Raw genomic sequence first — 13,811 nt, forward strand, 5'->3', positions numbered from 1 at the left:
ACTTTATAATTTCTATATTTTTTTGTGAAATAATATGTATAGATAAAATATATGATTAAAAAAAGTATTAACATGGGACTGAGTGTGTAATTTAGTGGTAGAGTACTTGCTTAGTATACATAAGACCCTGGGTTTGATCCCCAGCAGTGTTAAAAAAGAATTACCATATACACATGTCAATATGTATTTTAATAATTGTAGAATATCATATGGTTATATCATAATTCATTTAGCTGTTTCCTTATTAGACATGTTACTAATTTTTAAATCATAATTTTATGTATGCTTTAGATATTTTTATATGCTTATACTTCTATGATGTACACTTTTGAATAAATCTTGCCCTTTTTGTGTTCCCTTTGTGAAATTTTAATATTCTTCTTTTATGCCCACTATATGGTTTATATTCTGTGATCTGTCATTACATTTCTTTTTTTTTTTTCAGTACCAGGGATTGAGCTCAGGACTTTGTGCTTGCAATGCAGGTGCTGTGGCACTGAGCTAAATCCCCGACCCTGTCATAACGTTTCTGTAACTCCTATCAGATCTACTTCTCTGTGGTCTTTCTTCTTAATTTTCCTTAGTTTATATTATATAATTTGACTCTTTGCTATGTACCAGACACTGTGGCAAATATTCATGTGTTTTCTTTTTTTTTTTGGTACCGGGGATCAAACTTTGGTCCTTGCGCTTGGGCAGCAGGTGGCGAAACCACTGAGCTAAATCCCCGGCCCTTCATGTGTTTTCTCAATTAAACTTCTGAACATCTCTCTGAGATTGACATTTATTATCCTTGTTTTATTTACTTAGTTAAAAAAATTTTTTTGGTGGACTGGGGATTAAACCCAGGGGCATTTTACTGAGGTATGTTCCTCATCCTCCCACCCCTCTTTTTTTTTCTGTACAGGGGCTTGAATGCAAGGGTTTCACAACAAGTTACACCCCAAATTCTTTCTTTTTAAGGTCTTGGTAAGTTCCTATGTTGTCTAGGCTGGGCTGGAACTTGTGATTTTCCTGCCTTAGCCTCCTAGCACAGGTGTGCACCACCACTCCTGGCTACTTTTTGTCTTTTTATTTTGAGAAAGATCTTACTTAGGTACCCAGGCTAGGCTCAAACTTATGATCCTCCTAACTCAGCCTCCTGAGTAGTTGGGATTTCAGGTGTGTACCACCATGCCTAGTTACCCTCACTTTAAAGATGAGTATATTGAGTCTTAGGAAATTCAAGTCATTTGCTGTAGTTTACAGAGCTAGTAAATGACAAACCCAAGAGGGATTTCATGTCCCCCGGTGTCAGAGCCATTGTACTTTATGGTAACACAGCCAGGTCCACATTGAAAGGACTATGATTTCACTTACTGACACCTGGAGCTCAATTTTAAAAATAACAATGAGTAATACTTCCAGTTAAATCATAAAACTCTTCCATTCTCCAAGGAGAGATCTTATAGTTGAGGCTTGCCTTGTGCTAGTACTGTTTCCTTATGCATTTCAGCTCCTATTTTCTCATTATTTTGATAGTTTACTCAGATGTGACACCATATCCTGAAAATTGATACATTCTCAGTGCAGAACATAATGCTTCAGGTATAGTGATAGCTAGCTCCTTTCTCAGTACTTTATACACTTTATCTTGTTTACCTATCATTAATTTTGTGAAGCAGATATTGTTGGCTCCATATTATAGATGAGGAAACTATTTCTTAGAGAGTTGAAGTTGTTGGTCTGGGGTCCTGCAGCTGTGTGGTAAGGCTGGGTGTCTGACTTCAAAGCTATGTGCTTTCTTACCTGTTATGTGATTCTTTTTATTGTAGGTATAGTTAGAGTATAATGTATTATTTGCATTAAAGGATACACTTCTTTATTTTTTTAGAGAAAAATTCAAAGCTGCTTTGTATTATAGTTTTTTTTGTTTCGTGTAGCATTATCTATTTATTTCATGTAGGATTATTATTCTTTCTTAGTGATTTTAACTACATATATTGTTTTTTAAAATTGAAGTAGTATCTACCGTCATTCAGCTATGTCACTGATCTTATATAGAATTTAGAGAGTTCATACACATAATATTTTAAATTCATATACTAGAAATCTTAAAAAAATTTAGAAATATCTGTTCTTTTGAAAAGTATCTGGAGTCCATTTTACTGACTGATTTAATTGTGCTTATGTATGGTTTGCATTTTGTCTATAAAGAAGAATGTGAGGAAAAAGATGTGAGTGAGTCTGTCTACCCTTTTCTTCCTTTTTAATAGCTATCTTTCCTGAGAAATTTTTATACCTTTCAGTCACTCCCTAACCCACCTCAATTAACCTATCTCAATCTAGTGTTTGCTTCCATCACTCTATTAAAATTCCTGCCTACAAAAATTGTCTTGAATGGCCACATGTTAAATACATTACATTAGATAAATTACACTATCTTCAAGGAAAGGTCTACAACTATCTTTAGCAGTCTTCAGACTTTGCCACAGTGGTTTTTCCTCTTTCAGTAGTATCATAACATTTTATAATAAGTATGAAATAAATAAATAAGAATATTTATGAAATAAATATGAATAAGTATTTATTTATGAAAGCACCATGAGCGTTCCTCATTTTTGTATTAATGGAATTAGAATGAGCCTAAAATATTTGAGTAGCCACAGACATTCAAGAGGATCTTTATTTTTAAATTTTTATAATTTTCAAATAATCTCTAACCTTTTTCATTTATTCATTCACTCATTCATTAACTCATTCATTCATTGTGCTGAGGATTAAACCCAAGTCCTCACTTGCTAGGCAGGTGCTCTACCAGTGAGCTATATCTCCAGCCCCTAGACAGTGCTTTAAAATTTTATCTGTACTCTTAGTAAATATAGGAGCTGACTCAGTGAGAAACTTATATGGCCACAGCAATAGCCTAAGACTAAAAGGAAAAAGCCTTCTAGCAGTACATAATGCTTGCTTTACATTTTTTCTTTATATTAATTTCTACACCCAGTATCACTTTGTGATCCCAAACATAATTCATAATTTTCCATGTCCCTAAAAATTTACAGTTTGTCTTATGAAATATTTTGTGTACAATAGAATTTAAAATCATGCATTGCATAACCATGAGAATGTCTATAGATGCTAATAATCCCAGACTTATCTTCCATCCTGCAGATCAAACTACTTATTGGAAAATATTCTTTGGATGTCTGTAAGTACCTCAGACATACAGTGCACAGAGCAAAAACTCTTCATCAAGCCGGTTTCTTTTCTGTTACCCTGTGTGTATGCACACGAACATGTACCTGAGCATTCTCTGTATTTTTACATCATCATTTTTCTTCATCTCTATGTCATCATGCCACTCTTTAATAGTTCAAGCCATTGTCATCTCTAGGATTCTTTATCTATAATCACTTTAGTCCTTTAATCACTTATCATACTATGCAACTGATTATGTTCTGTCTCTTAAAAACCTCAGTGGCTTGCTGCGTTCTTTACCTGTACTCCATACTTATGAAGTGGTTTATGAGGCTCTCTAGTTTCATTTGTACCACCCATCCTCTGAATTCTTTGTCCAAGTGATTTCAACCTTCTGTTACATACTGTACCTTTATCTAGAACACCATTTGTTCCCATCCCTAGTTTATCTGGCTAATCCTGATTTGTTTCATTTTATAGATCTCAGTTCAGACATTACTGAAATGAAAGTCTGTTGATTGTGGACTCGTTTTATTTGTTAAGGTTTCATATACTTTCCATATTACAGCTTTTCTCACACTGACTTCTACATGTTAATCTCAGTGGAGAGTGACAGTATGTCTTGAATTTTTATTTTACCATTTTTGCCTTAGATTAGAATACCTGACCCTAAACAGGTGCTCAATAAATGTTTGTTAATGAGTGAATTTCATTTGACACTGAGTCATTATATCTGTGGGGTGGACAGTACCAGTTTGGGTAAAAATAGAAGTCCTAATTGTTCATTTCATGAAAGACTCCTGGGGATTTTTCACAAGAACAGTAGTATTTAAAGCACTGTCAAGAAAATAATGATTTTGATTATTTATATTCTGCTGATCCATCCCCTCATTTCAATTAAATAGGACAGTGATATATTCATCTCTTTCTCTCTCCCTCTCCTGCTCCCTCTCTCCCTCTCAGTTTTGTTAATCCCACATCCTCAGCATTGCCTCATCATTATCTGGCTTACCAGCTCACAGTGGTAGTAGCTGTCAGTCAGGAAGGTGCTTTTCAGAATCTTAGGTGTGGATAATTTCAGAAAGACTCCTTACTCCTGCTCCCCTATTTGGCTCCCCTCTTTCATCTCCTGACTTCAATGGATCCTCTTCCTATGCATTGTTAAACTTAAGATTTGGGTAAATGATTCCGTGGACTAAATGTAAACTTAGTATATAGAAATTAAGAAGTGCAGTAGAGGCCCCTCCTTACTGAGTTTGACAGGTAGGTTGATAATTGAAAAGTTCGTTCAAATTAAGAATCCTTTAAAAATGATGCATATGTACTTTTAACATTATATTTGAACATCAAACACAGTAATGCATATTCATTCTTCAGTCTTTTAACTTTGGACAAAACATTTTCAGGATATGGTTTCCTTTACTGAAGTTTTATCTTATATATACCAGATCTATAAATCATTTTTGAATTCTAGTTTCAATCTCTTTATTCATTAAAAAAATTTTTTTTGGTCTGGGTATTTAGCTCAGTGGTGCCCCCCGCCTGCCTTGCAAGTGCAAGATCCTGAGTTCGATTCCTGGTACCAAAAATTTTTTTTATTAGTATATGTTTGTGATATATGATATATTTGGTGTGGGGCATTGAATGTATTGCATCTTGATCCTTTTTACTTTCTGTTTCCTTCCTTTCCCTCCTGTCTTCCCCAGTTTTAATCTCTATAGGTAGAGTTAGAATATAAAGATCTTTATGAAGCATTCTGAGTGTAAAATATTTCTAGGCAAGTGATGGCGGACCTTTTAGAGCTTTCAATGACAACAAATAACTGGCTGTGGCATGCGTGCCATAGGTTTACCAACACTGTTCTAGGCTTTTTCATTTTCTGCTGTAAGGCTTTTAGCTGTACTTCTACACTTATTCTTATTACCACTTGAAAGCATATGATCCAATTTCTGTAGTATCTCTCCATATGAATTCATATTTAATTAGTTCATATAATTATGATAAAAGAACAATGTGAACAGAAATAAATATTGACTCTGGATAAACATCTCTCAGCTTGTGTGCATGTAAATAGACTACTAGTCTTGAGCATTCGGTGTATCATGGGTATTAGTTGTGGGGATGATGGGTTCCTAATGGGCAGATACTAATAAGTTTTGTTAATGAAGAATTTTGTGCAGCCTAGTATTTTTCTGAATCAATACTATATACTTTGAGGATTTTTTAAAGGCTTAAGTCTATGTATATTTTCATTTTTTATGTTGAAACATAACTGTTTGCTAAAAAGTTTTATTTGCATATTCTTTAAATAGGAAATACTTATATATCACTTGAAATCAGATTTGATTGATAAGATGGAATGAGATTAATCTAGGAGTAAAATCTTTTGTTGATTAGAATGGGAAGTGTATCATTAAGGCAAAGAAAGTATTTTTTTGGGGGTATGGGTTGAGACAAGGTCTCACTCTGTAATGCGGGCTGGCCTTGAACTCACTGTGTAGTCCAGCCTGACCTCAAACTCAGGGTGATCTTCCTGCCTCAGCCTCCCAAGGGCCCTGTGCCACCATGCCTAGCTAAGAAAGTGGTTTTATAAGCATACAGTAGCTCAATGTATATGTATATAATTTAATTTAAAGACGTGGTAATAATTACTATAATAGTGTGTTAAATATCATCTCATTTAAGATAACAATTTTTTTTTTGCCTCATTTTACAGATGAGGAAATTGACTCAGATTCTAAATAATAAGATGCCATACAAGGCTGAAGTTTGAAGTAGATGTCTGATTCTAACATGTATAACATTCTGTATTACTGGTAAAATCTTTTTTTTTTTTTTAAAGAAGTTATTTATTTTGGGTTATGTCTTTTTTAGATGAAGAAAATAGTTTACATGTGGTGGTGAATTGTGGAGAAGCATTACTGAAGAATAACACTTACTGGCCTCTTGTTAGTGATTTTATTAATATTCTTTCTCATCAAAGTGTTGCTAAGAGATTTTTGGAGGACCATGGTTTGTTAGTTACTTGGATGAACTTTGTATCTTTCTTTCAAGGTATGAATTTAATCTTTTTTATTTAGTTCACAACATGTCTAATGTTAAATATTAAATACTAATTAAGAGATAACAGCGTATCATTCAGGTTACACATAAATTTCACGTTTTGTTATTTGTGAGAACTTTAATAATAATTGTAAAAACATAGTAGGGCACCAGGAAAAATGTCAAATTATTAAAAAGAAACGAGTAATTTTTTAGCACCTCAAACCATTAATCTAGAAATGTGAACTGTTTTCCAAGAAAGATTTATACCATTTTTTTTTTGGTACCAGGTATCAAACTCGGGACCTTGCACTTGAGAGCCAGGCGGTGGCACCACTGAGCTAAATCCCTGGCCCAGTATACCACTTCAATAAAAATTTCAACTAGTGTCAGTTAAAATTGTTTTGACTGTCGGTTCTGCTGTCTGCCTCGCAAGTGTAAGGACCCGAGTTCGATCCCTGGTACCAAAAAAAAAAATTGTTTTGACTGTCTTAAATATATTCAATTATGCTATATGAGACATTTAGAAAGTGTTTCTAAGAAAACCTAGTTTGCAAAATATTCTTAAAGTACTAGATTATTTTTTCATATTTATTACTTTATTTCTACACTATACTATATTATTTATGGTCATGTATGGATAAAAATGTGTTGGGTACTGGGAAATGTTTTTCTTGATTTTTAGTCTGAATTCTTGCTTCTGTTCTACAAGGACTATATGTGTTCTAATTTTTGCAAGGTATGAACTTAAACAAGCGAGAGTTAAATGAACATGTTGAGTTTGAGTCTCAGACCTACTATGCTGCCTTTGCTGCTGAACTTGAGGCCTGTGCACAGCCAATGTGGGGACTTTTATCACACTGTAAAGTCAGGGTACGTTGGAAATTGTTTTGTTAATTTCTGTATTTATTTTAAAAATACTTATTTTAGAATCTGTTAGTGTGTTTACTTATATATGTGTTTAGTGTTTAATTCTATTTCATATTGAATTCAGCTTATGGGGAGCTGGACTGAGAGTAGCTTTTATTCTTAGGTAGGTTGAAGTTTATTTATGTCATCGGATTTCCCAGCCTGCCCATATTTGGAAGAGTCTTTGGAGCTTCATAATTCTCCACATTCCTTTTTATAGTTTCATTTTACCCCTTACCACTTACCTAATGCTTCTTCAAAAGATAAGGATAGTCCTCAATAAGTTTACAATTTTAAGAATCTAAGCACAAAATAAATCTCACACAACTTATAAACACAAACACACACACACACTGGTTTGATGGGTCTTTGGAAACTTTGGAAATTCAGAAAAATGGAATCCCCTCACCATGTAAAACTAAGGATTTGACTGAGATTTTGATATATGATCCTATGAAGTCCAGCCTTTTAACCTGTGTGCTGGACAAGATGTTATAGTGGAAATATTTTGAAGTTATTTGTTCTGTTGTTTCTACTTGACTTGATCACCCTATTTAAATTTACTTGAATTTCTCAGTTTCTTTATCATTTTACAAACAAAACAAAAGGGAATGGGTCAGCAAAACCTGCTCTGCTTCCCAGGTGTTCATGAGGCTCTTTTCCATTTGCCCTTTGAGTGTATGTGTTGCTTCATGTGTATTTATGTTTTCTCCTATCAGCTGCTCTTCTAAATGCAGATGCCTCACAACTATGTGATAATCTAATTAGATTCAAATTCTTAACAGTTTGAGAATATTCGTGTAAATTTCCTTTAGATATATGAATTTTCTCAGGTTCTTAATTATCTTAAAAAAATTTTTTTTTGTAAGTTTGGGGATTGAACTCAGGGCCTTGTGTATTCTAAGTAGGCACTGTTCTACTGAGCTACATCCCCAGTAGGCCCTTTCTTAAGTATTTTAAAATATTAAGGGATAATTAAAGAAATTATTGCCCAAATAGCTCACTTAGGAGACTATCAGACTTTTTTTTTTTTTTGGTACCGGGGATCGAACTCGGGATTTTGTGCTTGCAAGGCAGGCGCCGGAACCACTGAGCTAAATCCCTGGCCCTAGACTTTTAATACTAGATTAATGTCAGGTAGATTGGAGAAAAGGATGGCATTTCTAGAATTTTATCTTTGCTTTTGCTTTTTTTTTTGATACTGGGGATAGAACTCAGGACCTTGGGCTTGTGAGGCAGGCATGGCACCACTGAGCAATTTCCCCAGGCTTTAGCTTTGCTTTTTGAGAACAAAAACCTTTGCAAAACTTCCATCTAGTGGCGATTTTAAGTTACTGCAGAATTGATAGAAGTATCCAGTTTTAATTCTTGGGAGCGCTTACACTTAACTATTTGGTAAGGGATAGATGTAGGCTATGACAGAGCATTTTTATGTACATTATTTTATTTGTGTATTCACAGCAATACAGGAGATATTATGCCCATTTTTACTTATGGAGAAACTGAGACTCAAAATTTACATAATTTGCTAACTGTCAAAACTAATGAGTAATAAATCAGTAGGCATGATAATGTTTTGGGGTATAGAAATATAGAGGGAAGAAAGACAGATAATCTGAACATAATTTTATTTTATTTTATTTTTTGAACATAATTTTAAAATATGATGTACTTGAATTCCAATTGGGCTAGGGATGTTTGTAGTTCAGTGGTGGAGTACTTGCCTAGTGTATGAGGCCCTGGGTTCAGTCCCCAACAGCACACACAGGCAACACACAGTGGGGAGTTCACTGATAATCTTTTTAAATACCCTTTTTTTTAGGGCAGTAATGGGTCTTAAACTATGAATTATCTGCCACATTAGTTTGATTATTTATGATAAGTCCCATTAAATTTTATTCAGTGAGTGGTGGGGAACAGAATGTGTGAAATAATGTTCTTATGAAGATAAATTGCATAGATGGAAACAGAAGGTTGACAAGATAAGTGATGCTTGGTTTGTGTGGTGCAGTGGAAATAGGCAAGAACCTATATGATAATGTCATGAACTAAGTGCACTTTGCCATTGAGCTACATCCCCAGCCCTTAAATTTTAAAAATTTGGATAAGATTGACATTAAATTCACCATTTTAACCATTTTAAGGTGTACAATTCAGTGGTTTGTAATGTGTTTCCAAAGTTGTACAACATTACCACTGTCCATGTTGCTGTCACCTCCAAAAGAAACTCTACCTACCGGGCTGGGGATATAGCTCAGTGTTCTGCCACCTGCCTAACAAGCACAAGGTACCAAGTTCAATCCCTGGTACCAAAAAAATCCAAAAAAAAAAAAAAACCCAAAGAAACTATGTACCTACCAATTCCAAATTCTTATCCCTTGGAAACCACTAATTCACCTCTGTCTCTATGAAAATCCTAATTTGGATTTTTCATATCAGTGGAATACTACCATATGTTAACTGTTGTGATTGGCTTTTACTTATGTAATGTTTTCAAGATTCAACTATGTTCTTGTATGTGTTAGCAATCTGTTCCTTTTTAATGGTGGAAAAATATTCCATCATATGATATTCCACATTTTGTCTATAAGGTGATGAACATTTGCATTGATTCTACTTTTTGTGACTGCTATGTATAATGTTATCGTGAGCATTTGCATGCAATTTTTGTGTGAACAGATGTTTTCAATTCTCTTGAGTATAATATATAGCAGTAGAATTGCTTAGTCATATGGTAACTTTAATTTACTGAGGAATCACCTAATTAATTTTCAAAGCAGCTGCACCATTTTCCGTTCTCACCAGCAGTGTATGAGAGTTCCAATTTCTCTACATTCTTTTAAACATTTTATTTTATATTTTTAAAATTACCACTTTCCTTATTGATGTGAAGTGGTATCTCATTGTGGCTTTGTTGAACATCTTTTCATGTACTTACTATTTGTATATTTTCATGGGAGAAATGTCTATTTGAATCCTTTTTTTTATGAGAGCCTTGTTTTGATTTATATTTTCATTGAATTTAAGGCTTGCCTATTTCAGTGGATCCATTTTACCATAAAACATTTGCCTTAGTTACTTTTCTCATTGCTAGGCCAGAATACCTAACACTCAAAGTTAAAGGAGGAAAGGTTTATTTAGCTCACAGTTTGTAGAGGTTTCAGTTTATAATTGGCTGGCTCCAAGGCAGGGTGTCTTGGGAGAGGGACATCTCAGAAGAGAAGAGTTCATGGCATGCACAAGGTAGTGAAAACAAGGGACCTTAACAGCATCTTTCTGCCCTTTTATCTCATCCAGACCACTTAGGGTGGGTAGCACTTACACCCTTAATCCTAGTGCCCTTGATCCTAGCATTGCATTATCAATCAATCCCAGGATGACACACTAGATCCAGGCACCTCTGAAAAAGCCCCACCTATGACCACGTTAGGCTTTAGGGCTACATCTGAATATAAGCCATGACAGTATTATAATTGCCTTTCAGAGTACCCTGTTTCAAATGGCTTACAGTTATTTCTTCCTCTCAATTGTGTTGCCAGACATGATATCATAGGCTATTTACCATCTTCATATGTTCTGCCCTTCTTTTTTTTATTGTGTAAAATGTGAGCAGCAAAATTTACCACTTCAACCATTTTTAGGTACACAAGTCAATTACCTTAAGTACATTCACAGTGTCTATTTCTAATCATCATTGTCTGTTTCTAATACTTTTTCATTAGCCCCCCGAGATACTCTGTACCTGCTCAACAGTAGTAACATTAAAGAATTAATAATGTTTGGGGGAGTCTCTTGAAATGGAACCTAATTTGAATCTATTTAAATCTTTTTTAGTTTTGACTCATTCTTGGAAATATGTAAAAGGAAGCATATTGCATTCTTTAATTTTCATTTGTCACTGATTGTTACTCTTAGCTTATGAAGGGATGATTTCTTGAAGTAGCAGATATACAGGTTATCTTGAAAGTATATACATTTTACTGTTATGCATGCAATGCATATATTATGTATTACATATTTGATGTTGAATATATATATATACTATAAAATTTACATAAGTTATTATTTTAGGAAACTCAAGAATATACCCGAAATGTTGTAAGATATTGCCTTGAAGCTCTTCAAGACTGGTTTGATGCTATTAATTTTGTAGATGAGGTATGTATATTTTTGATATATGTAAAAGCACTTAAGAAAGAAGTGTTAGATCTCTCTCTCTCTTTTTTTTTTTGAGGTGGGGTCTCGCTATGCAGTTCAGGCTAGCCTTGAACTCATGGCAGTCCTCCTGCCTGAGCCTCCCGAGTGTTGAGACTACAGGCATGCGCCTGTACATGCCTGTACTACAGGCATGCCTGGCCTAGATCTTATTTAACACAGAAAATAATGAATACTTTGTGGATATTGGAAAAAATTCAATTAATATAATATTGTTAGGCTTTAACCACTTAACAGTTTACCTCAGCGTTACTTGGGCAGCGAGTTTGTTTACATACTGCCTATCCTGAGCGTCCTCGGGCAGGTGCCATTTCAACCAGTCAATTCTTGTATTGAAAAAATTTGATAAAATTGTCATTTTTTTTGTTTCTTGTTACATTGTCTCAAAAATTAATGAAAAATGTGATTTTTGGTCATCTTGTATTTAAATAATTGGACTGGTAAGTGATTAAAAAGGATAAAAGGATAGACCAGTTCTTTGACATTTAGATAATTCCACAGTACAGTAATCATGTGTGCTTATTTCCTAGAAAAATACACTATTTCCTTGAATTCAGCTGTTCTGTATGATTCTATCTTTAGCTCCATATTGTAAATTAATTTCATGCTGTTTACTACATAATCCTCTGTGTATAATTTTGCCCCACTTTACTTCTATTGTTTTAGTGATACTATCATTTCCACACTAATTTCTAGTTTTAAATACCTATGAGAACTAGGTTAAGAAAAGGTAAAGCTCCAGCTCATGTCTTAAGTGTGGACAGGGCAAAGGAATATAGCAGGCTGAAAATAGGGTGGAGCTCTTCTGAAACTGTGTTTTCTTGGGTGATTAACTGATTACTATTTAAGTAAAGTTTAAGCTTAAAGACCTATAATTAAACACCATAAGAATCAAAATGATTTGGTTAAGGCAGAATTCAAGATCCAAACGGACAAAATCCAGATTGTCCAGGTTGAAGGCTAAAAACACAAAAATGTTAAGGGGCTGGGTGTGAAAGATAAACTTTCAATTGTGGTAAAAACATATAAAATATAAATTATACCATTTAACCATTAAGTGCATAATTCAGTAGTATTAAAGTATATTGATATTGTGTAACCAATTTCCCAAACTTTTTTGTCTTGCAAAACTGAAATTCTATACCCATTAAATAACTACTCATTCTTCTCTCCACCAGCCCCTGGCCACCCTAATTGAATTTACTGTTTCTATAAATTTGAATACTCCAGATACCTCACATAAGTGGAATCATACAATATTTGTTTTTTTTTTTTTTTTTTTTTTTGGTACCGGGGATGGAACTTGGGACCTTGCACTTTTGAGACAGGTGGCAGAACCACTGGCTAAATCCCTGGCCCTTTTTTTGTTTTTTTTTGAGATGAGTTCTTGTTATGTATTTCTGGCTGGCATTGAACTCATTGTGTAGCCCAGGCTGGTCTGGAACTCATGGTGATCCTCCTGCCTTGGCCTCCCAAGGGCTGAGATTACAGGCACAAGACACCAAACCTGGCTTTGTTTTTTTTTAAAAAATGAGATCTTATTACTTAGTCTGGTAATTACCTAGTCTTTAATGCTAACTCAGCCTCCCGAGTAATTGGATTACAGGTCATAACCATCATGCCTGACTATATTTGTCCTTTTATAACTGATTTATTTCGTTTAGTGTAAAATGTCTTTAAGGTTTACCTCTGCTTTAGTATGTATTGGATTTTCTTTTTATGGAGGGGAGGGTAAACTTTTATTTATAAGAAAAAGTTTTGCCGGGTGCGGTATTGCATGCCTGTAATCCCAGCATTTGGGAGGCTGAGGCAGGATAGCTTTGAGTTTGAGGTCAGCCAGATCTACATAGTAAATTCAAGGCCAGCCTGAACTACAAAGTGAGACCCCATCTCAAACAACAAAACAAAAAAGAACAACTTTCTGTATCTTTCACATTTTGAGGATCTTATTTTCATATTGGTTTGGAAAAAGGTAATTATTTCAGAGATGGTGTCATTTTGCCACTCCTTATAACTTCTATAAGGTTATCATTTTAACACAATTATGTAAATGTTCTGATAAAAATTTTAATAGGAGAATATTTACTAAAGTTTATAAAAACATTAAATTTATAAATTTTTCTTATTTGTATAAGAAGGAGAAGAATTATATACTTTTCCCCTATGGTGGTATCATGATCCATGGGATTCACAGATTTTAAAAACTGATTTTTAGAACATTCATGAGGGTGTTAAAGGTCTTTGACATATTTACAGGTTTGTTAGGTAGGTGGATGTGTTTGGCACTGGTATAAGGAGCATCTTACCCTGCTGGAGAGGAAACCTGAAGATACCTGGGTTCTGTGTTTCAGTTTAGAGCTATCAGAATCCTTTTACCAATCTGAATATAACAGTGGAGTCCATACCAGCTTCGTAGTTCACCATCTTTGAACTTTAGGAAATTATTTATGTTTCTAAGATTTTCC

The 13,811-nt window shown here is 34.3% G+C and overlaps 1 protein-coding gene across 7 annotated transcripts in view; it reads left to right on the top strand.

The window, feature by feature from the left end:
* Ubr3 (ubiquitin protein ligase E3 component n-recognin 3) overlaps positions 1-13,811 on the top strand; it is a 217,801-nt gene that overhangs the window by 65,642 nt on the left and 138,348 nt on the right. For all 7 annotated transcript variants that reach the window (XM_087200088.1, XM_087200084.1, XM_087200107.1 and 4 more), the window contains exons 9-11: positions 6,055-6,234; positions 6,962-7,095; positions 11,203-11,289. In XM_087200088.1, coding sequence (XP_087056214.1) covers positions 6,055-6,234; positions 6,962-7,095; positions 11,203-11,289 — 401 coding nt within the window. The remainder of the gene's footprint in view (positions 1-6,054; positions 6,235-6,961; positions 7,096-11,202; positions 11,290-13,811) is intronic.

This window comes from Heterocephalus glaber, unplaced genomic scaffold (genome assembly GCF_053883595.1).
Source record: "Heterocephalus glaber isolate CG9 unplaced genomic scaffold, H.glaber_assembly_v1.0 deba00000347, whole genome shotgun sequence".
NCBI classification, from domain to species: Eukaryota; Metazoa; Chordata; class Mammalia; order Rodentia; family Bathyergidae; genus Heterocephalus; species Heterocephalus glaber.